The sequence below is a fragment of the Pungitius pungitius genome, chromosome 2 (assembly GCF_949316345.1).
Source record: "Pungitius pungitius chromosome 2, fPunPun2.1, whole genome shotgun sequence".
NCBI classification, from domain to species: domain Eukaryota; kingdom Metazoa; phylum Chordata; class Actinopteri; order Perciformes; family Gasterosteidae; genus Pungitius; species Pungitius pungitius.
Genome location: NC_084901.1, coordinates 15040870 through 15065593, shown reverse-complemented (window position 1 = coordinate 15065593; position 24724 = coordinate 15040870). Strand labels below are relative to the sequence as shown.

The following is a 24724-nucleotide window of genomic DNA, read 5'->3' as shown; positions in this document are numbered from 1 at the left end:
AAAAGCAGTTGGTGTTTAATCAATTCTTTTGGAGAGGAGAGTGAGGTGGGGGGGGTGGGGGGGGAAGGTTCGCTCGCTCAGCGCCCGCCGCTGTGCACGAAATGGAATAAATGTGACATTAGGGACACGGGTATCATTACCTTGATGAATTACGGAAAGTATAACGATTATGGAAATCGTCATCGATTGATCATTCGTCTCAATTCATCGCAGCTCGGTGCCACGGCGGACTGAGACTGAGACGTTCTCGTGTCGATAGTTCCACGCTATCAGCGCTCGCTTTGCCCTCACAATGGGCGAGCCCCGTAGGTCCGTTGTACGCCATCCATACCCCCCCCCCCCCCCCCCCCACGCCCGATTGGTAGTTCCTGGGTGGACAGCAGAGGACACTACTTAATGATGGGGTCCGTGCTGGTATTGGAAAAAAAAATCTTCATCCTGAAACGTCTCAAACTTGCCACCAAAAGAACTTTTATAATGGCAATGCAATTATGTGGAACAACAATTAGTGAAAACACAACTATTTCACATCTAAAGTGGGACCAGGTAGAGCGGTTAATAAGATTAAAATGTCCCTCCCTCAAAAAAAAGGAAGAAATAAAACTGAAAACATCAATACTCAACCCCAAATAACGCACGTGACCATAATAACGTCGCCTCTGAAAATGGAGCGATTCACAGCATGCCACAGCAAACTGAAGCGTGTCCCATAGATCTCCACACTCGCCCCTAAAAAGGACATCAGGCCCCCTCGGGGGAGCTTGTTAGCGCTCTGCATGTTTGAAAGTATCATCATAACGCACCTACAATAAAGAAACAGCGGCAACGTTTAAGCCTTTATACTCGCGTGACGCATCATCTCCTCCCAGTCGAGGATCCATGTGAATATGATTAAACCCTTGACATTCATAATTTGCAGTGCAGCGGTGAAATTGGTAACCCTCTTGAGACAATAAATCATAGTTATGTCAACCGCGCTCATTAGACTTCAATTTATGAAAATTGTGCAGGATATGAAGATTTGCAAAAGGTCCAGACTCAATGAAAGCCTGTGATGGAGCCCCTCTGGAGGGGTTTTCTAATCGCTGCTGCAGGAATAGGCCCCCGTAATGGAGGACATATCTCTTCATTAGCCCTGCGCTGGAGTACAGTAGCGCTCGCTCGGGCCTCTGATAAACGCAGTGCTGTGTTCCTGCCCTGGCACTTTCCGACACACAGAAGTTGCTTACGTTTAAGCGGGTCCTCGCGGAGGGAATGTTATTGCTTCTTGCACTAAGTGCTGTAACCCGCCAGGGAGGCCGTAATGCTCTACTTAGCTTACATTAGATCCCAGTCACTTTGTGCTCACCAGGAACTCGGCAGATGCAGCTGCTGTTTAGGTGAAGCGGAGGTTTTGTTTTACAAGTCGGCCTTGTTTACACTGACTTAATCCCGCCCTCGTTTCTCTAATCCGGAACAACTGAATACAGAGGACTTGATAAAACCGCTGATTTAGTTGGAATAAGCGCCAGTTAGGGATTAGTCGGAAGTTACAAAGCTGCGTGCAGAGCAGACGCCTTTGTCAAAAAAAAAAAAAACGTAATCCCAGGTTTAAGTCCCGGCTCAAAATCAGAGGCTCTGGGAAGAAATCCAGCGCAGAAGCTCTGTTTTCATCGCACTTGAAACCGTTGAAACCCTAACCCTCCGCCCACAACATACTTCAAGACTGAGGGACTAATCAGAGGAATATTTGGAAGGGGGTGTGTGATGAAAAGGTGAGGAGGACGCTAAGCTGGGACCTGAGACCGCAGACGTGCGGATGCAAAATCCCAAAAATAATAATAATAATAATAATAATTAAAAAGTTGCATTTTAGTTTCAGTGAATCAAATGTAATTTAATTCAGGCAATGCATGTTGGTTGATACAAACCCCTTAAATATAGATAGGAATGAAACTTGGAAGGTTTGGTGTAGATTTCTCCTGAATATGCAATTATTAGGAGACGGACCGTGACTCCCCCCCCCCCCCCCCCATAACAGATAATAATCATAAGCTTTGGGTCAGGCTTAAAGATTTACTTCTGTAAACTGTAAACCTCACAACTGCTTCAGTTTTTAGTTTTCATCCCATCGATCAAAGTCACGACAAATTTAACAAGAGGAAGTTGTTTCTACACAGATGGGAATGAAAAACAAAGCAGAGGTGTCTTTTCCGGGGGAGTTTGTTTTTTTAAACTCTGAGCCAATTAAAAATGAAAAAAAACCTACTTCTGGTTTTCAGGAGTCGTTATCGTGATTTTCTGAGCAGACTTTGTGCACGTCTTTGTATGTGTTATTTTTAGCATCTTTTTGCCACCTTATTGGGAGACGATTCTTGTTGAAATCAGGGGGTACAACTCTTATAAATGGTTGGGGGGGGGGGGGATCCTGTTTCAGTGAAATGCTCCTTTATGAATTAAAAGGCAATTTTACGGTAAGGAGTTAACTACAAACTTGTATTGGTGCAAATGTGTTCTTCTATTGCCCCTATAATGCCCCTATAACACCATCACAACACAATGAATGGTGTCATTTTTATACATGAAGCACACATGTCAGTCATGTATCAGCTCGGAAACCACTTTAATGTGTTTCACCATAGGAATTAATTTACATCTTAAAAACAGACCCTGTAAATTGTACCAAAGCCTTCTTGTTTACAATCAAGTCTTCATCTGTGATTCTTTATTCTAAGGGAAATTTAAAAAAATCCTGCATTTTAACGTCCCCCCTTTTGTCCAATGGCAGAAATCATCACGAATTTTCCGTCTTATTAGTTTCACTTAACTCTCCTGTCATCAACACGAGATCATCGTTCATCCCCTTCACCTGGTCCTCATGGCCGTGTCCCACCTGCAGTCGATCCCGTCATTAGTCCCTCACCGTTTAGGTCCCCACACCCCCGCTCTGCCCCGATTGCAGCCGAGCTCGCCAGCGCTTCTCGAGTCCGGTCCTGATCGGACTCATCGACCCCCACGGATTCTTGCCTGCCCCCTTTTTTGGATTTGTTTGCCTGTTGGACTGATGACCCGGTTTGACCCGCGTTCTGCCTGAACGCGAGCAAAGAACTGTGCTTCTGGGTTTGAGTACCTGTAATCCTTACAGAAATGTAATATTACATTCCAGTGTGACTTCAAGCAATATGCTGCAATCGAACAGACATGCACACAACTTTTTGCTCATTTCAGCATTGAATAGGACTCAAGTATTGGTCTTTAGTCTTGAAATTGACTTGGACTCCGCTAGGACACAGCCTCGGGTACCATGCGAGATTGGAGGAGCACACACACACACAAGGACACATGAAGGATCTGGCTTGTGAAACAGGAAAAGGGAGAACACAATGTTCTCTAAAGACAGCTGACCCAACGTCGATATATATATCGAGAGCTTCACACAGTGAAAGTTTTGTGTTGGGAGGGAAGAAGCCGCGTGCAGCGAGTCCACGCAGTGTTTGCTTTGGTGAATTACTTTAGCTGCAGGCTTGTCTCTTATAAAAGTGGGCGCAGGGAGGCTTCTGTGTACCTTTCCATCAATGTGCAATGCATCGTTGTGTTGCATGAAAGCAGCGATAACTTTAAGAAAAGTGTAAAAAATATATGAATTTTCATCATTTGTTTGATTATCTCTTTAATTGTCTGCTCTACTGATTGGTAGAGCACATTTTGAATCATTGTATATTATCAAAAAAAAAAACTGTAATGAGCTATGTTCATCTAAAAAAGATCAGATAAGATCAATATTACCAGGAAAGTAAAAAGTAATTTCCACTACTTTTTTATTAGTGAGGACATCAAAGGGCTGCAGAGTTCTCTAATTAATCACATGTCTATTGACATGATACAGCCGGATTAATGGAGCATTTTCAAAGCCAAAGCAAGTTGTGAACATCAACACATGGATCTTTATTTGTATTATTATGACTAACATACAGGATACAATTTTACAGTCAAAGTATGAAACCCTCAATACTTTCTTGTGGACAAACATTGATAAAATACATAAAGTCATCGTGAACAAACCTTCGATCGGCACCTCATTGCATCACCATTGTGGGTAGTGTGCTGATGGTTTTGATGGTAAACATTGTAAATGCAATCCAAAAGCACAAAAGAAGGATTTTAAGTGGAGTGCACAGACTCGTGAGTCTTGACCAGTGATGCTCTTCATGCCCAGTCATCTTCCTCCTCTTCTCCTGTCATAACTACTCCGGCCACCAGAGGCAGCAACACGCGAGGTTCACATGTGTTCTAATGGACGGCCATGTTGGAGGGAGGCATGTGTTTAATTGATCTGCAATAGGCTTCCTCTCTGCTTCTTCACGCCTGTGTCCTTTCAGAGTGTCAGGGGGTGATGTTGGTTGACCTTCGTCCATGTCGAGCTTCACACAGGAGCCAGTGAACTTGTGATCAGTAAAAAAAAAAATATATTTCATGACACGCCGCTCTCTGTCATTTTATAAAAGCACTGCACTTATCAAAGCTCAAGGTCTTTCTTTTCATGGTTGCATGGTGCTGTTTGCTCTGGAATACTTCAAGTGTTGCTGACTGATTGAAGGGCAACGGCGGCTCATCTTAAGAAAAAAAGAAAAGAGAGAATAGAAAAAATGTCAATATAACATCTATCAATATCACGGTTACTACGACATGGTTTCAAGTGCTCAAATTAATTCAATTAACTCATTTGAGTCATGTGATGCAAAGTTGGTGCGATAATAATTTATATTTATGCAAATTATTGCAGCTTTTACTCAAGAAAACATTTTTGTTCATCATTTCACTGGTGATGCCAAATATTATCAATTACACTTAATCGAGAGAAATTGAGGCCAGGGTTGGATTTTATTTTTAATTTTAATGGTAGGAACATAATGTCAGTGGATTTATGATGCAGACATTGTGTAAAACACGTTGATCACCCCGCTGTGAGCATCACTCCACTTGGTTATATCAACTGGTTGGTAACTTTCACGCTTGTGTTAGCGAGGCGCTCGGCAGATGGTCGGGTTATTACTGAATATAACAGCGCACGGGAGAAGATTGCCTTCAGGGCTTTCTGCCAGAAAAGGGTTTTATTTTAACCAAAAAACATGATCTATTCCAAACCACAACCAATGTTTGCTGCCTCAACGCCAGGGCGTCTCTGGCAGAAAGCCCCAAAGGCAAACTTTTCCTGTGCGCTGCGGATTCCCCTCGGTGCCGAACTCCAGGTCCAACGAAAGTGTGTTTTATCTCTTTGCTTATTGCTTAACCTTTTCAAATTAACTGAGTGCACCTCTCAAGGTCTCCCACTGCTTTCCCTCGTCCCTTTGAGGCCCTCTCTCTCCGTCTGAAGCATTTTGGACAACAACGAAACCGGTTTGACAGTCCAAAAAGTGTTTCATTTTTACTAAAAGGACTAAAAGTTGTGATCGAGTGAAAAAATGTGCACCTTTATCCAAGGATGTACGTGCTCAATGGCAACAACAATGTATTGTAACAATCCAAGGTGAAAATACTGAGTCACTCGGTGGGAGTTTAATTACCTTTCATTGCCCGGAAAATTGCTTTCTATCTGTCTGGTTTCTCAGGTTTTGTAGCTTTCCTCTTTCGCCGTGGTGCTATAGCGACCCACTACAATCAATAGAAATGTTCACAGAATGGCCTATGAAGAAAAGCCAAGGCCCTCCCACCTCATTTCAAAGTGTCCTCTGAGGTTTGAAAGCTCTGCAGAGAGGCATCCATCTCCGTCCTCTTTTAACGAAGAAGACAGTGAAAAACTTCAGCAATGTGAATAAATCGGACTCATATGCAAAATATCAAGCTTTCATTTTCCTTGAGCTGTTCTCATTTTGTAAAAGAAATTATAAAATGTTTGATATTGCCTTACACAAACTTTTTTTTTTTTGCATTAAATATTTGCTTTCCCCTCAGATGTAAATGGGAAGGTAATTTTATTTTTAAATCCTCCCTGTGTGACCAACGGAGAAAAGCGGTTTTGTCCCTTTGGAAGAGATTCATTTCCACATGAAAAGGGAACTTCTGTCCAATCCCTTTACACACGTCCGTTCAGTTTGCCCAACACAATGCCGGACTTACAAAAGGCAATAGCCTTTACTGTGTGAGTCCAATGCTCTGCACATATACAGAGCGTGCACCTATTGTTGCTGTTGCTTCTTACCAGACATCAAACAAGACGGAAACACAGCGTCGAACCATCAGACGAGCTGTCTGACCCCCTCGGGGACAAATTCCTGCACGCAAGGGAAACCAAGGGTGTATGCATAATTTGTCAATGTTTTTTGTTTTTTGGGGGGGGGGGTTTGTTATGTCCACAGGTCTTCGTGTCCCCGTGGTGTGGCCCATCTGTTTCCTCTGCTGATAATGAACATGTGTAAAACCTACGGAGCTGAGAGGAGATATGGGCTTTTTCATTCTTTAATGTATGCTATGCTCTTGGGCTTCAGCGGTGAAGTTTCTGGTTCATGTCTTGTGTGTTCAGCCACGCTCCCTGCAAGCCCCAGATGGAAATAATACACTTTTTCTGCATTCGTTTCTAGTGTCTGTTCTTTACTTTTATTTACTGGAAAAGTCCCCAAAAGAAATAGGCTGTGCACAACAGGATGCAGGAAGCAAGCAGTGCATGTTCACACTGATAAAACAGCATGTTGTTTGGAAACTTTATCATCAATCTATAATGTGTCTGCGGGCCATTTGTTTGATTCAAAGCTTTGGTTTTGGTTAAATCCTTAAATCTCCATCCCACTCAAACGCCTTCAAATGACTTTAATTCCTTACTTTTCATGGTGCAAAGCTAACCGTTGTTTACCGTGTGCACGGCCGTCACCCACCGCGCTCCAGGCTGGGAATGTGGATGTTGGAAGTGGCTGGCCTCCAATAGAGGGCACAGTTGACTGCGTGGACACGCTCCTAGTGCAACTGAGAGGCAAAAGTGAAAAATGCAATCTGTGTATATGATGCAAAGACAATGTGACTGGTAACAGGCATGTTTTTTTTCTCTTCTTATCTTAAACAGAAGGGGCTATTTTCGTTTGGAAAGAAAGCAAAGGAGCATTAATCCGTCATAAAACCCTCTGGTTTACCGAACATTAAAGAACTTTCTTTCGTTGAAAAACATGTTACTAACTAACTTCCGCACACAGCAGCTCTGAAAAGCCCACAAGACTATTGTGGAAGCGGTTGGAATTGGAGAAAGGAAGGAGGAGTAGTGGCTTCAGCCGCCTTTACATCAATTCCACTCCTCCTTTATGTCCTTTCTTTATTTCCCCTTTTCTTTCTCGCATGCCCTTGACTAAAGATTGAATGACAGAGTCGGAGATAGATTGTCGGGCCGGTCGCCTTTCATGTAGATAATGCCATTCGCTGGAGGCAGGTTTTTGATGTGCTCCGGGTATAATAGAAGAATCAGACATCGAAGGCCGGTGCTGATTTTGCTCGGAGGAAAGCTGTCCTCGGTGATAACTTCATCACGGCATGTGGTCCAACGTGGACTAAATTCAGGGAGGGGATTAGAAAGAAATGTGCCCAGTCAGAGCTGCAGCAGTTGGCCCCCTGTTGAGGCTGTGAGGCCTGCCGACCATCGCTTGAAGGTCTGTGATCTTCCATTGGTATTGTTGGTCCTCTCTTCTCTCTCTCCCCCCCCCTCTCCCTCAGAAGCCAAATGACTCTGCCTCAAAATGCTTTCTAGTGGGATTAGCAGACCGTCGCTTTTGTAATTAATGAAACTTTGCCGTGCGCGGTCCATCCTCTAAACGCTGCCATTGAAGCCTTTGTGAGATAGGGTCTCGTTGTTTTTCTTCAAACACAAAGCTAATGTGGTTTTGGTTCAAGGCCGGAGACGGAAAGCGGCCCGGAGGGCAACCGTACGTATCTTGAGTATCTTGTACGTGTCTTAACTGGAACGCATCAGGATGAAGTTCTGCTCTGCGTGTGAGACCAGCCTATCAGAGGCCCCGTGTTAATATGACACATTATGGAGACGGCATGTGAAAATGATATGCATCAGAGCGGCGTCTCTTAGTGGTCGGGGTCGATGCAACTCAGATTGTGCGAATGCACTGTGCTTGGAACGGATCGGCTCCACTGCACACGAATCAAGCTTCACACCCAACAGATGTGCAACATTTAAACCTGAACAAGTCGTTTAGGGCGGTCTTGTTCAACAGTAACAATTAACAGCTCGGATAAACCTCCGCCGTTAGTCTTCTGCGAGAAATAACACATTTATTTACCCCCCCTTTGTCAGAACGAAGGTGAGAAACTGGAGAGTTAGCCAATTACGTGGCAGCACGCGCCCATAGGTGCGCTTAATGAGCAGTTTCCCGCTACAAAAGAGAGGAGGGGCGCGCGAGCTGGAGAACAGGGCACGTGTGTTCCGGGGCTGCTGTAGAAATAATAATTTCTCTTATTGTATTGAATTTTACGGAAATGTTAAGTGTAAGGGACCGATAGAGGACTGCACACTTGATTCGTTCGTCATTAAACCGATGCAGGCATTGATATTCCGTTTCAGTCCTTTCCCCCCTCGTCTAACGATGGAACTACTTTTGTCCCGACGTGCCGCTACCCGCATGTTGCCCACCGGCTGGAGGTCACAGCAGACACCTCCTTCGTGTTAACGGGGCCGCTGCTCCCCCGCGGCGCCGACGGGGCAGACCGGAGGAAGCGACGGGATGTGCGCAGTTCATCAGCTGACACGCGCGTAACGGAGCGAAGAGCGCAGTCCGAAGCGGCTGGTGAGCCTCCGCGTCCTCGGCGACTCACTTCTTTCTCCAAAACACACAACGACAAAACACCCTGCGCCACTGCCGGGCGACGGGGAACGCGGCTGTGACGCCTCCCGTTAAAAAAGAAAAAAAAAAGAAGAGGAGGAGGAGGAGGAGGAGGCGGGAAGCTGCATCTGTGGAAGGATCCGAGCAGCTGAGGCACGAGGACCGATTTCCGAGCGGAGGCACGTTTCCACGCGGAGCTGCCAGCCGACGCCGCAGTCCTTTAACCGACGTGGCCCGGGCCGAGAGGGGCTTCCTGGAGAAGGGAGGAGAGGGGGGGGGGGGGGGGCAGGTTCCGTAAAGGCATCCGTGGAGAAGAATTTGTTTGGACCGTGCCAAACTCGCAAGTTGTTGGAGTAAAGCGACGAAGCGCGGCGCGGGAAGTTGGTGTTCCGGACCGGTCTCGAGGAGCTCCACGCAGGTCGGTGTGCTTTCGGGTCCCTTTCGGTGCCTCTCGGTCCCCTTTGGTCCCTTCGCTCCGAATAGCAGGTCACGTGATTTTCCCCGGAGCGCGCAGTCGCTGGTCGTTGTTCGGTAACGTTCTGCTGCTTTAATGACCCGAACCGCCTCCGTCCCACATCAGCACCCCGATGTGTGTTCACGAACCTGTCCGATTAGGGCAAAATGGCACCATAACCTAAAGATCCTCGAGCAGTTTGTGAAAGTCCCACCATTTGTTTTATTGTAGCACTAACGAGGAATTTATTGGTCTCGGGTTTAAAAAAAAAAAAAAGTCTTAAAAAATGCACAGGCGAGGAAACGAGTAGATGGTTTTTCTGGAGGTTATACTGAAGTTCTGATGACTGCAAGAACATCATCTTCTCTCCGGTCTGCAGTCCCGCACCTCTCACCCCTGGTATCCCACTGCAGACACGATGTCTCTGCACGTGAAATGCTAAATGTACATGTATGTTCATATATATCTGTATGTATGTACATACGTATTGTCATTTTCACTGTAGATCACCTCCAGAGAACCCATCTCAATCCACCAATAATTTAAGTGCACACACACACACACACACACACACACACACACACACACACACTCTGAACTGTGCCCAATCCGTGGCTTTAACCTCAGGTGCAGACGAGGTGGACACAATTTCCTCCGAACCTTTGAACACATCTGAAAGAGGCCCTCGGTAAGATTCTGTTGCCGCGGGGGCCTCGGCTCCTCCTGGGGGAGACCAGCGCCTGCAGATCCTTTTTTTTTTTTTTGGTTTTTTATTTTTCTGCATCAGTGCTGTTGGCTGACAACCAACATGCAACGTCGAGTTTCTCCACTTTGAGGATCTCCAGGACGTTCCGTTGACAAGATGAAGCCGCTCCGACGTTTGCTCGTTTGTCTCGGCCGTCCATGGAGCCTCGTCTCGACCGTCGTGTTGATCCGATTTCACCGTGACATGGATCACGCTGCACACACACACACACACACACACACACACACCCCCGGGTCCGCGTGGTGGATCAGAAGGACCAGTACGTCCCCCCTGCTGGGTGGATCGGGGCGTCGAGTGCTTTTGGAGGAACTGCAGCGGTTGAGGCCGATCGCCACGTGAGGCGACGCCGCTACCGCGACAAAATGGCGTCCGTGAGATGAGAGCGGCAAGTTTTGCCCTGAGAAATGTAGTTTTGAGCTGATTGATGCCGAGGGGCCACGTAGGAGCTCAAACCGGCTCCAAACCGCGGCCGTTATGGGCGTTGCAGGGACACTCATTGGTCGATGTTGGACATGTGGTTTTGTGGCAGCCCTCCAGGCTTCATCTTTTTCCTCAAGGCATAATAATAATATAATAATTGACTGCACAGTCTCTGGCGTCCCGGAGACTGTCACCGAACCCCCCCCCCACCCCCCTTTTTTTTTTTTTTCAAGGCAGAGCGGCGTCGTCCTAACGCCTTCCAGGAGCTCGCTCCGAGTGAGACGCGAGGCTCTCGGCTCCTTTTGCACCGTCTGCACGGTGAAAAGCTGTGACTCCGCCTGGCGGAGGCCGCGCTGCGCCGTAATGGACGCACTCCCGCTGATCAAAGCCGGGGCGACGACCATTTCTGGCGCCGTCGAGACTCTTTAAAAAAAAAAAAAAAAAAAAGGACTTTCAGGAATATTATTTGAAGAACCGAGTGCAAAACACTGTCGCTCCCCGTTCCTCTCCTTAAGTAATTTCCCCTTTCATTATTCCTAGAGTGAATTTAATATTCGGTGTGATGAGAACTGCCTCCTTCAGGGATGATGCTGGCTTCAACACCGGCTTCCCCCCCCCCCCCTGTAAAAACCAGCCCTTCCTAATCTGAGAGACATCCAGGGTGAGTCTGACTCCGACCCGCTCCTGTAATATCTCACCTTATTACTACTTGATGCCGAGATGACCTTATGAATTCTAACATTTGAAATGGCAAACGTGGCGGCCGAGTCGCCTCCGAGCAAACACGTGAAGGTTAATGCGGCCCGACGAACTACCCACAATCCCCTGGGCTCCACGGACGGGTTGCGTGTTGTATTTGCTTTACATAATTGCCGCCCTCTAATCTGTAACTATTAGCACGCGGCCCGTCTGGCTCTCGTCTGCCGCGCTCCGTGTGGTCACCTGTTTCCTCTCTCGTCTTCCCTTCCGACCTCGTGAGAATAGCCAGACGTCATTGAAACGTCGCGTGTAGACTCGGGGGGGGGGGGGCGAGGCCTTCACTGAGCGACGGGGGCCTCGCATATTTGCTTTTAATGACCTTATTACGGAGGATTATTTGGTTCTGTCACAGTAATGTGACACTCGTGGGGAAGTTTTTCCTGCAAGTTGCCAGATTATTGCTGAAAGTCACCCGGGGGGGGGGGGGGGGAGGGGAGGGACATCGCGTGCTCTTGAAATGTGCTTAGAGAAGGGCTATTTAGTGACAGCGCTTGATGCAGTACCACTGTGGTCCTTAACTACATTGTGTGCTGCACGAGAGAATAAAAGAACAAAATACTAAACACAAGGTGTAGACTGGTGTGTGTGTGTGTGTGTGTGTGTGTGTGTGTGTGTGTGTGTGTGTCTGTGTGTGCTTTCGGAATCTTCATATAACAAATTTGTGATCTTGTCACTGATTTTTAATCAATTACAATTACAACAACATGGAGGCCGAAATGCTCCGTATGTAACGTTCCATCCGGCGTTGCGTTTCGACCACAAAGGAGGGCGCGGCGGCCTCGACGGGAGCGACTGCGCCGACCGCCTCGGCGTCCGAGATGAGCTGCGTACGGGCAGCTCCGATTGGCCAGAAAATACCCGGCCTGCCATGTTCGCTGCTCTCTGGCCAAAGTAGGCCGAGATGAGAGCCACCTGCGATCAGCCGATCAGCCGCGGTGGGGGGAGGGGGGAGGTGGGGGCGTCCTGCTGGTCCGCCTGTGGGAGCTGTGTAACCTCGCAGATGAACATTTATGGCTCAGCACGCCCCGGTGGACTTTCTGGGTCAAGACCAAGCGGCGGAGATGGCGGCGCCGGGCTCGACATTGTGACGGCGCCGCGCGGCCCGGCGGGGCGAGCCCGACACAAACGGGCTTAGTTCTGTCACAGGGAGAACAAGATGGAAACGCATTGTGCGCTCTGCTTGGGAAAATTGCCCTGCGTCGGTCATAGGGTCCTGAAATACTGACATTATATTGAAAAGTGGGGGGAAATATTTAAAGCAAAGATTTTTTTTTCTCCTGCTCTTTAAGGGGCCTTAAGCAGTTTTTCTATGATTGCGCAACACGACATCTTTTCCCAGAATAGCCTCGCCGTGACAAGGGCTCGAAGGTCTGGTCTTTTGTGGGCAGCCCAGTGGGGCGTTCGGCGCCACGCTGAAAGCCGGGGGTCGGGCCGGGGGGGGGGGTCGGCGAGCGGCGACGGCGTGGAAGGAGGTCGCTCCGCGTTCTCATTGTCAGCGGGGCGAAGAGGAGGAACATGCTGAGCGCCGCGGCGGTCTACGGGTCAGCAGGCTTTGACTCCCAGTGCAGAGCGTTCTGAAGCCAGCTCGACGCTCACCGCCACAAGGGCCCGACTCCCCTGGTTCCACCCGTGGAATGTTGAAGTTTCGGATCGATGTTTCTTTCATAAGGCCCGCAGCCTCTCAGTATTCTGATAGTGTGCCGCCATGACCTACATACGCCTTTTTTAAAACGCTGACAACAAGAGAATGAAACCCTCCAGTTTCTTTGCATGTTTCTACGTGTGACACTTCTTACTCGATATATTATTCTCTGTCAAGTGCAAAAATTGAACTGACTCAATGGCTGCAATCTTTCGTTACTTCTAATTGCATATCATCATTTTCCCTCTGCTCGTGACTGTGAAGTTAAAGCCTGAATTTGGGCGGATGTTCTGTATTTCCCAGCAGCCTCGGCGGCGCCAGGGTGTTGCATTCCTATTGCAGTATTGAAGCCCTGCCTCCCACTCTTCACTCGTGTGCCTCGTCTCCAGGATTCCTGCGCACCCTGCGTCTCCCCCTTGCAGATGCTTGGATGGGACGGGGAGGGGGGGGGGGGCAGTTTGAGATGCATCCGAATGACACGCCGCGTCAGCACACTTTCGAATATCTCCCCGCGTTGAAATGTCTTTTCTCTGCTGGCTGCATTTGACATGTGTCCTGAGTGATGATCTTGGGCCTGTTGTCTGAGCGCCGTGTTGACGGCGTTCTGCAGCGCTCCGGTGACCGGGCCCCAGGTCTGATTATAAATCTGTAATTAACGAGGCATCGCTGTTGAGCTCGATGAATAAGATGCATCGCTTATTATTCATTACTGGGTTATGTTGTGGACAGATATGATGTCTCAGTTGGAATTGCTTTTGCAGCTTCATTATTAATATCAAAGCGCCCATTTACTTCCGTAACAACGGTTCGATTGTGGATTTCCACAGGTCGTTTTTTAATTTTTTTTTTTAAATCCCCACACACACACACACACACACACACACACCACGGAGGTCGATTCGAGTAAAGCGTCGGACGGAACTATTGTTGACGCCGCCTCGCGAGTGCACGTGAACATCATCTATCCCTTCCCTCCGCGCCGGTGGCACCGGTTGGAGAGACACTGGTTGAATGGAGACGGTCTGGTGTAATTATCGGTAAGAGCCGGGTTCAATGCTGGTAGTCCGGGATACGGATAAACGCCGGAGCTGTTCTGTATGAACGCACTGGATGACCTACTATTATCACTTGAGATGGAGAGAGGCACTGCAGAAGCAGAAGCATTTTTTTTTTCTTATTCCAATTGTTCGCACCTAGCAATTACGTAAAAAAAAAAAAAATGGATTTGTCTGTGCTGGCTGTTTTCCCCACTAAAGATTCAATGAATATAAAACTCTTACTGTCACTGGTGAGGGGTTATTTGGGGGATTTGTAAACATCCCTGCTCAGCTTATTATGTTGCATCCTGGTGCTGGCAGACGCCTCTTTTTTATTTTTATTATTGAATTGATAGAAGTAGAAAGAGGGAACAATGGATTGGTCGGGATTAGACGTTGACCGCTGTGATTTCTACCATCGGCAGGCGAGGAAGAGGCAAAAAAATAGTTGATTTGTTTTTTTTCCTCATCGCCACAGTGGCTTTGTTTGTCTTCTAAATGTGCAGTAACTATGAGGCATGTCGGCTAAAGCGCCACGTGCGTGGAATAATCTGCAGCGGTTTTATCTGAGATTTGCATCACTTTACCTTTTACTTGTGCGTATTCTGCATCATACACCGAAGACAAGAGATTTAGGGTGGAGCAGGATTTCATCATCATCCACCTTCAGCTCCTCCATCACCCGCTTCGATAAGGATACATATGTGTCTCTTTACCTGTCTCATATATATATATATATATATAAGATTGAGAATTCTCAAAGTGAAGATAAAAAAGCCTCTCAGAAACGGATGGTTCTGACTCCTGTTTGTCGTGTATCTTTTTGGTAATGGTTCCATCACTCGGCCGCACTGAGCCTCGATGAATGGCGAACACAATCTGGTTCAGATGGCTTCCAGAGCGCCGAGCCCGGGCAACGTGCTGCAGACAAACACTTCTGTGTCTCCAAAATCACTGGTGTCAGGGGGAAACAGGCAGCATCTGATGGAACACTGCCCCGGTTCTCCCTTCTCCCCTTCTCTGAGCGCCGAGAGGCACGAAGAAGAAGAAGAAGAAGAAGAAGAGAAACTGAAAGCGGGAGAGAGGAGAGCGTCAAAGAGGAGGGGGGGGGGGGAGACTCGACAGGATGAATTATGCAAAGCTGTCAGAGGCGGCTATTGTTGGAGGTGCTGGCTGTGTTAAAGGGAGCTCGTCCTGATCTCCACCAGCTCCATCGAACCGCTCGCTCCACTCGCCGCGCGGGGAGCCGTCCGAGCTGCGCTCAGCCACATGGCCAGCAACGGGGAGAAGAAGAAGAAGAAGAAGAAGAAGGGTTGGGCAACTTGGTGACAGGTGGATTGTCTCGCAGGCTCTTTATTTCTTCTATTTAGAGAGGTCCCCGGCTGATCCTTACAGCAGCTCCATGGAAGTATAACTGCGTCTGGTGGAGAGTTTCCATGTCAGCGCTCTGGTGGGTGGTGGAGACTCGTGTTTTGCAAAGTGCTTTGTGCCAATACATCTTGGAAAACAAGCCTTGTTGTTGTTGTTTTCATGGTTTTCGTCACAATATCGGATCAAAGTGCAGAAATAGAATTTCAAATGATTCATCAAAATTCTGCTATTCCATTTGCAATTTGCTAATTGAAAGAGTAAATGGATACAGTTCAGAAGCTGGAAAGAGTAAATGATGAATTAAATTTAAAAATGTTTTCCCAGATTATTTCCTTGGTGAATTGTTTCCTGTATGAACACACTGAAAAACTGGATTTTCTTAATTCCACGACTGATGCCACGTTTTTCCCTTATTTTATATTATCGATAACAACCAAGCTGAATGATTTTTAATTCTGGTCAGATAATTTTCTGTTAATGTCAGGAGGTGGTGATAATATGGAGTCACAGTGACGTTAGATCCATCGGTTTGAAACGGCCCATGTCCAATAATCCAAGAAAAAACACCCCATCATGCACCAAATAGGATTCAGCCCCATTTGAATTGATTGTGATGTTGTGCGGTTCGTACTTGTGAACAATCCACATAGTCCTGAAGCAGGTTCTATAGTTTAAGTGTTAAAATGTGTAAAAATACTACATTACTCATTACATTTTAAATTACAGCATAGGCAAACTAACAACAAAAGTTCAATCATAAATATAGATTTCACCTTTAGAGAATATATTTGGACATTAACAACCTCTTTAATAATTGTGATTCAACACTTTTCTTTTTATAAACTCATAAACTAATAATAAGTATCCTTTCTTTCTTACTTTCTACTCCCCAGAATTAGGAATGTGTCTACGGTAGCCCACAAGGGACAAAGCAAACCCATGAGAGTCTAGAAAAGGCTTCAGCCTCAGTCGAAGGACGTCGGTTGGTTGCATTCTGCAGCCTCACCGCTAGATGTCACCAAATCTTTGTCGCAGACTGCGACGTAAAGCTTTGTTGTGTCCATTTGTTTAATTATCTTTTATTATGAAAGCGGTTGGTCCTTGTTTTTTTATTTTTTAAGCTGGGTTTTTTAATTGTGCCGATGCAGTTAATGATTCATTGTAGTCGTAAACTAGTTGTTGGCTTGCAGCATCAGAAATGGCTTTGATTTATTTACTTTTGTCGACTGATTTGTTCCGGTCTTAAGAATGATGAGCATGTCGGAGACGTAAAACGCGCACTCTCCTCTGATGAAGAATCGCTGAATGTCAGACATGAAACATTTAAATCTCACTTCAGTCCTTGAAATCCCTCCAACCGGCCTGAAGAGCCAATTGACTTGGACACCATTCCATCCCAGCGAATTATAGATTTATGGTTGATGCTTCAAGAGCAGAGGTAGCTGGGGGGGTGGGGGGGGGGGGTGGTACCACTCTCCTAGCGCGGGACTCGTTGGGCCGTGCGGATCCCAAACGGTCTTTTCTTCCGTTTTCAGTCTCTTTTTTTCCCCTTTTTTGTTTCCACAGATCGGTGTGAATTAGTCGGCTCTAACTAGAAGCCTATGGAGCCAAATCCAGGTCAAAAGTTTTGTTCATTCGAAAATATGTGAACCTGAAAGTTTTGTTTTTTAACATTGAAAAAAAAAAAAACACTATATTCAAAATAAAATAAGTGGACAAAAATATTTTTGGGTTGAATAGTTTTGACTTTATTATTTTTTTGAATAAAATATTTTTTTTCATTCTTCACTTGTATTTATTTTTTGATATTCACTGTATTTTTTTTCGCTTGCAGATTTTAAATTTTCAGATGTTAAACTTTTTTTTTCAGATTCAAAGACAATTTTTCAGGTTCAAACCATTTGATGAAACTGTCACTCATGATGACACGCCCCTCTCAGTCGACGCCCCGCCCCCTACGCCACATCAGGGTCAAAAGTCTGAATGTGAAAAAAAGTTTTTAACCTGGAAAAAAAAAGTTTGGAATCTGAAAATATAAAATCTGCAACCTAAAAATATAACACAGTGAATATCAAAAAATAAATAAAGTGAAGAATGAAAAAAAATATTTTATTCAAAAAACTATATTAAACCCGAAAATATTTTTTGTCCACTTATTTTTATTTTGAATACAGTGTTGTATTTTTCAATCTTTAACAACAAAACTTTCAGGTTCACATTTTTTTTTCGAATAACAATAATAATTTTTTTTTCAAAACTTTTGACCCGGATACGGCTCCATAGAAGCCAACTTTGCATAATCAAGACACACTGGCTTATATTCCTCCCTGCGTTAAAGTGGTCTGAAGTTCATCCTGTAGTTAAAAGCTTTGAAACGTAAAGCCTGCAGAAACATAGTAGAATCCCCCCCCAGAGCCCCCCTGACCTTTTTTTGTACATAATTCAAACCCCCATGAATGTGTCTCCTGTGTCCCGGTAGCGTCCCCCTCGCGCTTCGCCTGCGTCCTCGGCAGTGATGAGCCGTGAAAAAAAAAAAAGATGGCACCTCGGGGTCCTGGGAGTACAGCTCTGATGTTTGTACGGGTACGTGCCCGGCCACTCGGGTGGGGGGGGGCTTACGGCTCATTAGGACACAAATCCAGTTCCTCCCGTCGTGGCGGGGGCTCGCTGCTCGCCGGATCGGACGGTGTTTTAGGTCTGGACGCGTGTGTGCAACCCCCTCAAAGTGGCGAGATGTGAGTGAGATGTCCCGTGGCATTGCAAAGTGTGTGTGTGTGTGTGTGTGTGGAGACACTGGGGCTCCCATCCACATTCCACTTGAGGCTTTTTTGCGGGTTAGCCCCCCCCCCCCCCCCCCCCCCTGAGAGGATGTTTGCGTACCGACAGCCCGATGCAGGGACGGTGGGGACAGATGCAGCCAGGTCCTCAGGTGTCTCCTCGCTGTTTTCTGTGGAATGTGAAACCGCGTTGAGCTTTTTAAAGTAGTTTTTCTAAAGTTCCCAGCGATACAAACTTTCACCGAACTTTTGGATCGAGTTATTTTAAACTCGGCTAAACGTACTCGTCTAAACTAGTCGAGGCGGCGAAGACTCTGACAAGCCCCCGAAATCAATCGCGTGCTCACACAGCCACCCGAAAATAAAGTTTTAGGAGGCACCGGATTCGATTCGAGCGCAGGGCACGTTTTAAAAGTCAATATTGCATCGATCATGCCCATTTATTTGTTGAAAGGTTAAAAATGTGGATAAATATACGATCAATGTCTAAGCAAAGGAATAATGCAGCAGGTTCATCATCAAACTGAGTCCTCTTATGTTACGGTTCAGTTAACACGCAAACCGTGGCTCCTAATTATAGTTCGACATAAATTACAGTTTGAATTAAGAAGTCATATGAAAGTAGCATTTGATATGCACTGCGAGGCCGCGCTTTGCGCCCTCATTTAACCGCCATCTCACACTCGATGGATGTTCATTTTCGGTTATTGTCACGGGGGAATTTAAATCAGTATCGTTGTGTGAAACTGCTGCTTTTGCTACATGTGCAAACTGCTTTTTAAACCCACTGCAGTGGAACTGCAGTGGGTTTAAAAAGCTTAAAGCAGACAGAAAGGGGAGGTGTCGTTCTTTTTAAGAGGGGAAGTCATGTATAGCAAGGGTTCACGGGTGTGGTTTCAGGGGGGGGGGGGGGGCTGTCGGGGGGGGGGGGTGAGTGTGTGTGCTTCTGAAGATGAAGCCGATGGATTAGCCGGCGTTATCTGAGCTGCTTTCTTCCTTTCCTCCCCCCCCCCCCCCCCCCCGTCTCTCTGCAGGTGGAGCGAGCGGAGGCCCGAGTGGACGGAAGGAGAGGCCCACTGAGGAGACAACGTTTGAGAGGGGGAGGGGGGTGTGGGAGTGTGAATCGGCGCAGAATCCTGCCGCGGTGAAAGGGGGGAGGGTGTTGGACCCCCAGCATGCAGGCAGCATGGAACGGGTGAGGGAGCAGCGGCCTTTCTGCTCGCTGTCCAAGAGCCAGAGAGACCGAGAGAGATTCTGCGAGCGGGACGCGGATCGGGAGCGCCGCTACACCGCGTCCTCGGCCGAGCGGGACGACCCCGCCTCCGCCTGCCGCGTACCCACGCAGCAGTCCTACAGCTCCAGCGAGACGCTGCAGGCCTTCGACCATGACCCCTCACGGATGCTTTTCGGGGGCCGGGTCAAGGAGTTGGTGCACAAGGAGAGTGCAGAGTACAGCAGGCCAGGTCAGAGCAAATGAGCAATTCAACGTCCAGCATCCTTTGAGGGACTTGATGTTTTAGTTTAGTAAAAAGTCTTCTTCTCAGAATAAGATGCACAACAAAAAAGGCTGCAAGGCTCATTTCTGTGTTCGTTTACTGATGTCTGGCAGGAAACGGTGATGCACTCGGCTGTTTGTTGGGTTTAATCTCGTAACACGATGTCCGGATGCCATGCAGGGCAAAAACGTAACATGTGGTGAGGCACCGTTTAGTTGCATCGTTACAAAGATGCACGTAAATCGAGTGGGATACGTCTCCTACGAGGCTCATGGCCGGCTGGACCCCGGCCTTTAATTGGCTCTCGTGAAACCGCTCTAATTTCTGTAATCAGAAAAGTTTGAGCAGTTTATTCTACTTTATGGCACCCCTTTGGCTCGTAATGTTGCCATTAGTAAACCTGTCCATTACTCCTTTTACATTTTCTCCGTGCTAATTGGTGCCCACTTCCGAATTAATGGGATTGTGATGAAGCTTTGGGAGGAATGCTATTGTTCCTCCTTTCTTCTAAAATCAGTGCATTTAATGCCATCAACTATGAATGAATCCCAAAGCAAGTTTCACCTGGCTGGAGGAAAACACAAGATCTTTGGTGAAGTCAAGTGTGTGTGTGTTATCTAATGATTATTTAATGTGAAGAAATCTGTTTTCTGAAAACATTTTAAGTTTTTTTTTTTTTTTTTTTGTTGGCTACATTTGCAACAAGGTGAAATACATTACTAAGGGACATTTTTTATTTTAGATAACACAACATATATTTATGATGTGCTGCAATTTATTTTCTAACACATCTGACCTCAAGATCCTAAAAAATATTAATAAAAATAAATATATTCAACAAATAATAAAATAAAATAAATTCAACAAATGCCGGAAATAAAAATAAAAAGTGAAATATTTTCATTTTTCAGGCTGATATTTGTAGTCGGTATCAGTGCCAAACTGACCAGATGGCTAAATATTCTTCCACATGGATGAATAGACATTGGACTAAGTGAGTCAAACATAAGCACATTTACTCGTAGGTTCTGGAGCTTCTTAATGAGGTCAACGTGAGGTATTCCTGTTAACTGGCAAAATTCCTGCATCTCAAATTGATCTATTTTGCTCCGATGCTGCAATTGGATTTCCAGCGAACACCGGAGCATCGAGTCGCTCCACCCGATCCGACCAGAGAAGAAGCCGGATATCTGGGGGATTTATTCCGGGTCCAAATGTCGCTCACCTAATCACAAAAGCTACTTTTGAGCAACACCCTGGTTTCCCAGCGAGTCCAATGAAATGCGATCGGCGCGTCACCTGCTCCCCTCCCACCCGAGCGCTCTGTTCCTTAATGGTGTTGTCGGGTCGGTGTGTTAACTTTTACGGCCCGTGTCGTCCGCAGGGCAGACGTTTTCGCTGAGGCAGCTGGGAATATGCGAGCCCTCCTCCGCCCGCCGGGGCCTGGCGCTGTGCCCCGAGACGGGCCTCTCCCACCCGCTCAGCGGCTACCCCAGGGGCCCGGGCGCCTCGGAGAACCACCAACCCGCCTCGCCGGAACGCACCATGGCCCTCTGGGGGACAGGGGGGGGCGGCAAGTCGGGGCGGGATTCGTGCCTCTCCAGCCGCTCCAACTCGGCGCTCACGCTCACCGACACCGAGATGGACAATAAGTCGGACAACGAGATGGGTGAGTAGGTCGCGCTCCTCCTGCTTTTTGTCGTGGAAACGCTGCCTGGTCTGGGCTTTGGGAGGAGGGGGGGGGATTTATGCCGGGCCGCTGGATGGCGACGCCCCCTCCCCCCCCCGATTGGTGGTGGCAAGTGGGAAGCGCCATTGGCGGGGCGTGTATCCGCATAGAGGCTTTCTCGCCGCCGTGCGGAGAAAGGCCTTCGGATGGAGTTGTTCCTGCTCACCTGGTCCTCCTGCGCCCCCCCCCCCCACCCTCCCCTCCTCCGGGGGGAAGCCAAGGAGCTGGATGAAGTCCCCCCCCCCCCCCCCTGCGGGCGGGCGTATAATCCGAGGCGGCTCTGTGCGCCTCGCTGTGAGATTGTGCTCGGGCCGCTCTGCAGTGGCTGACTGGGCGCACACAATGGGCTGATTAAATGGGGAGCAAGGTTTGAAGTGCAAATTTGATCACGCTGGAAACCCGAGACAGTGGATTGATGCGGCGTGTTCGACGGAGGCCGATCTCTGCTGCATCGAGTGCACGCGCTGCGGCTGCATATTGTTTGTGAAATGCACACCTTGTCGAAGACGTTCTTGTTTGTTTGGACGGAACAGCTTGTGGGCCTTTTAAATGTCTCCTCAGGTTTTACTGCACAGCCGTAGGGTGTCTTCTGATGAGCACCTGCCGTTGTTCATCATTCGTCTTGATCAAAAGGGCCGTGGAATCGCATTGAATGTAAAGCTCTAATTACTTTAAGGAAGCGAGGATTTGAGAGAGTGGCAGCAGTTAAAATAATGAGGCGTGATTACACATGGAGGGTAAAAAGGAAAACCATCGGCTCTGCTCGGACATTTTAGACATTTTCCTAATGGCGGTGTCCATCGCAGTGAGCTGGTTTCTTTTGCTTTATCCCAGTGCGTCGTGCTGTACGTCAGGAAGCCTCCACCTCCTTAAATCCAGTGTAATTTGTCGCAGCGAAGGCCGATGCTCTCTGCTCCTCGTTCTCCGGGACGACGCACAGTCCGGGCTTCAGCGGGCTCGCAATTGAGCTTCGATCGTAACCTGCCCCCCACCGCTTGTACTGCATGAGCGCTCACACACACACACACACACACACACACACACACACACACACACACACACACACACACACCCTCTGGAGTTTCTTTTGGAAACGTCACTCATTGACTCCAGTTAGTACAACGTCCCACTGAGGCTTTATCCGACTCGTTTTCGAACCCAATTTGCTTCCTTAAGCAGTGAAACACCTGCTTAATCTCCATTATAGGTGCTGTGCCTTTTTTTCACCTTGGAGTCAAAATTACCCCTGATAAACATTTTATTTATACAAGTATGTTTGCTGAAAATGTACAAACAAAATTAAAATATGAGACACTTTTTTTAAAACAATTTAACTTTCTACTTCTAGTTTTTTTTTTAGTTTTTTTTTTTAATTTTTCTTTTTTAATTTTTGGAGCCTTTTTTGTGTATTTACATTTTGAGCCGGACCAAAGGCAAATGTCCCGGTGTTCCATAGATCAATTTTTTTTGTTTCATTTTATCCCAGGATGCATTGCTCTTTTGACTTTCACAGTTTAATGAAGCAGCCATAAGAGAAATGACCCGTCCAGAGGTTTCCATCAACTGAATATGCATGCAGAAGCTCCGACAAGGGGCCGTTCAGCCCCACTTATTCATAAATGAACTCAATATTTCATTCTAATTTGCTGCGTTTAACCGAGTGTTCGACACAGACAAGTAGCAGCGGCTCGGAGCGTTCACACAGCATCTGTAGGTGTTGACCTTCGTGGTTCAGGAATGAGAGATCCACTTGGTGGACGTGGGGCCGACTGCAGCCGCCGACACGAGCGGAAAAAGTGATTCATTTGTGAGCATATTTTTTTTTAAATTTCTCAGGACTCAAGAGAGTAAAGGAAAGAAGTAAAGTTCTGTGCAGTAACAGATTTTTAAGGTCATGTGTCGACACTTGAACCACGTGTGATGATTACTTTCTTGTCTTCTCTTGTGTAGAAATAATTGGTTTAAAAAAAAGATGATGTTCATTTCATGTATACATATATATATATATTTTTTTTTCTAAAGAAGTAGGAAAGAGAATCTGTTGAGCAGCAATCATTGATTTTACACTTTAGATAATGCCATGCCAGTGACAACGGAATTGATTGATTTAAGCATCTGTTTTATTGGTTGTCAGAGCATCCGTTTGATTCTCAATATACCTCAATAGATGAGACCCTCCTATTTGGTTTTATATATATAAATAAAATTCCATTTTTTTGCTTTTATACATAGGGAATAAATTACACGCATATTTTTTCAAAACCCATAAATGTGGAAATTGATCATTCTTGTAAAATATAATGTAGCTAGTTTTGAAATAACTAACACATTTTAAGCAAAAAAAAAACAAATGGGGAAATTCACATAATTTTTATGAAATAGGATCTACGATATTTTCTAAGCTCATCATTGATTTTAAATGTATCCATACTTTACATATCACATCAACCAAAACCCATCTATGACCTTTCACCTCATTTAGAATAATTAAATTCCTCCCTTTCTTTAAATCTGACAGTGACAGCTTGCCCCACATAAACAAACACCCATGCAAACATGCACGTGTGTGTGTGTGTGTGTGTGTATACATATATACACACACACACATGCTCACTGCTGCGTGCTCCATAGGCGTGTGACGCGTGCCAGCTGCATCGTGCTGGAGCTTCATGTCCGTCGGAGGGTAGCGTTGATTAAAAGAAATTTCTGCTTTTACAATGTACTGAAGTTATTTTTCTAAAAATCGTTAAAGACAGAGCCGTTCAATGAAGTGTTTGAAATGTTCTCTCTATGAAACAAGTTGCTTTTCTAAACAGTAATTATAGATGGAACCACCAAGAGACAGAACCGGTGTCACAATGGCCGCTTTGGCCTCTAATGGAGCTCTATTCGTACCGGGTGGGTTACAATGTGGGTCACATGATGTCCTTGGGTCTTTCAGTAGCTGTGGGACAAATGTGGAATTTGTTTGAATGTCTTGGAAAACAAATAATGGAACTAACCATGCACTCTCGCCCGTCTCGTTAAATTGAATTTTGACGTGCTTTGTAGTAGATGGAATGCAATTTTCTCAACCCATTATACTTTAGAATGGCTTTTTATTCAACATTTAAAGCCTCAAAATTACACACAGCGCTACAGCGGAGCTGCCAGTCCTGTAAACAAACATGGAAACACAATACACAACGGGCCCCCCCCGCGTAGTTACCTGGCCACCACGGCGCCTCCATGGTTAAACCTCGAATGATTACATTTAAGGGTCAAGTGACATAAATATTCATGTCAGGGCCATTCGGTCGACGCATATCTGATCTTGATTTCCCTCCTCCTCCTTCGGGCCGAATGTTGACTTGTGCCGCCTTCAGAATCAATAGTCCACACCTCATGAAACACGAATGGCCGCGCGGATCAGAGCGCCGCCGCGGCCCGCTTGAGTTGTACTCCTGACAGGGCGTGATGAAAAAAAAAAAAAAAAGCACGCGCT

The 24724-nt window shown here is 46.5% G+C and overlaps 1 protein-coding gene and 1 long non-coding RNA gene across 8 annotated transcripts in view; one reads left to right on the top strand and one right to left on the bottom strand.

Annotated features, from left to right (window-relative positions):
* Nucleotides 1–3848: 3848 nt before the first annotated feature.
* LOC119211076 (uncharacterized) lies at nucleotides 3849–6225 on the bottom strand. Its single transcript, XR_009942635.1, has 3 exons — nucleotides 5544–6225; nucleotides 4493–4592; nucleotides 3849–4421 (listed from the first exon to the last, which is right to left on the bottom strand). It is a non-coding gene; the product is annotated as an uncharacterized LOC119211076 (long non-coding RNA).
* A 97-nt stretch (nucleotides 6226–6322) lies between these two features.
* Nucleotides 6323–24724, top strand: part of si:dkey-237h12.3 (teneurin-3) — a 108407-nt gene continuing 90005 nt past the window's right edge. For 5 of the 7 annotated variants that reach the window (XM_062560475.1, XM_062560474.1, XM_037461711.2 and 2 more), the window contains exons 1-3: nucleotides 6323–9207; nucleotides 19050–19478; nucleotides 20896–21180. In XM_062560475.1, the coding sequence (XP_062416459.1) occupies nucleotides 19202–19478; nucleotides 20896–21180 (562 nt within the window). In that variant the 5' untranslated portion in view covers nucleotides 6323–9207; nucleotides 19050–19201. Of the gene's footprint in view, nucleotides 9208–15012; nucleotides 15318–19049; nucleotides 19479–20895; nucleotides 21181–24724 lie in introns of those variants that run through there. The other 2 variants (XM_037461709.2, XM_037461712.2) reach the window with 2 other exon arrangements.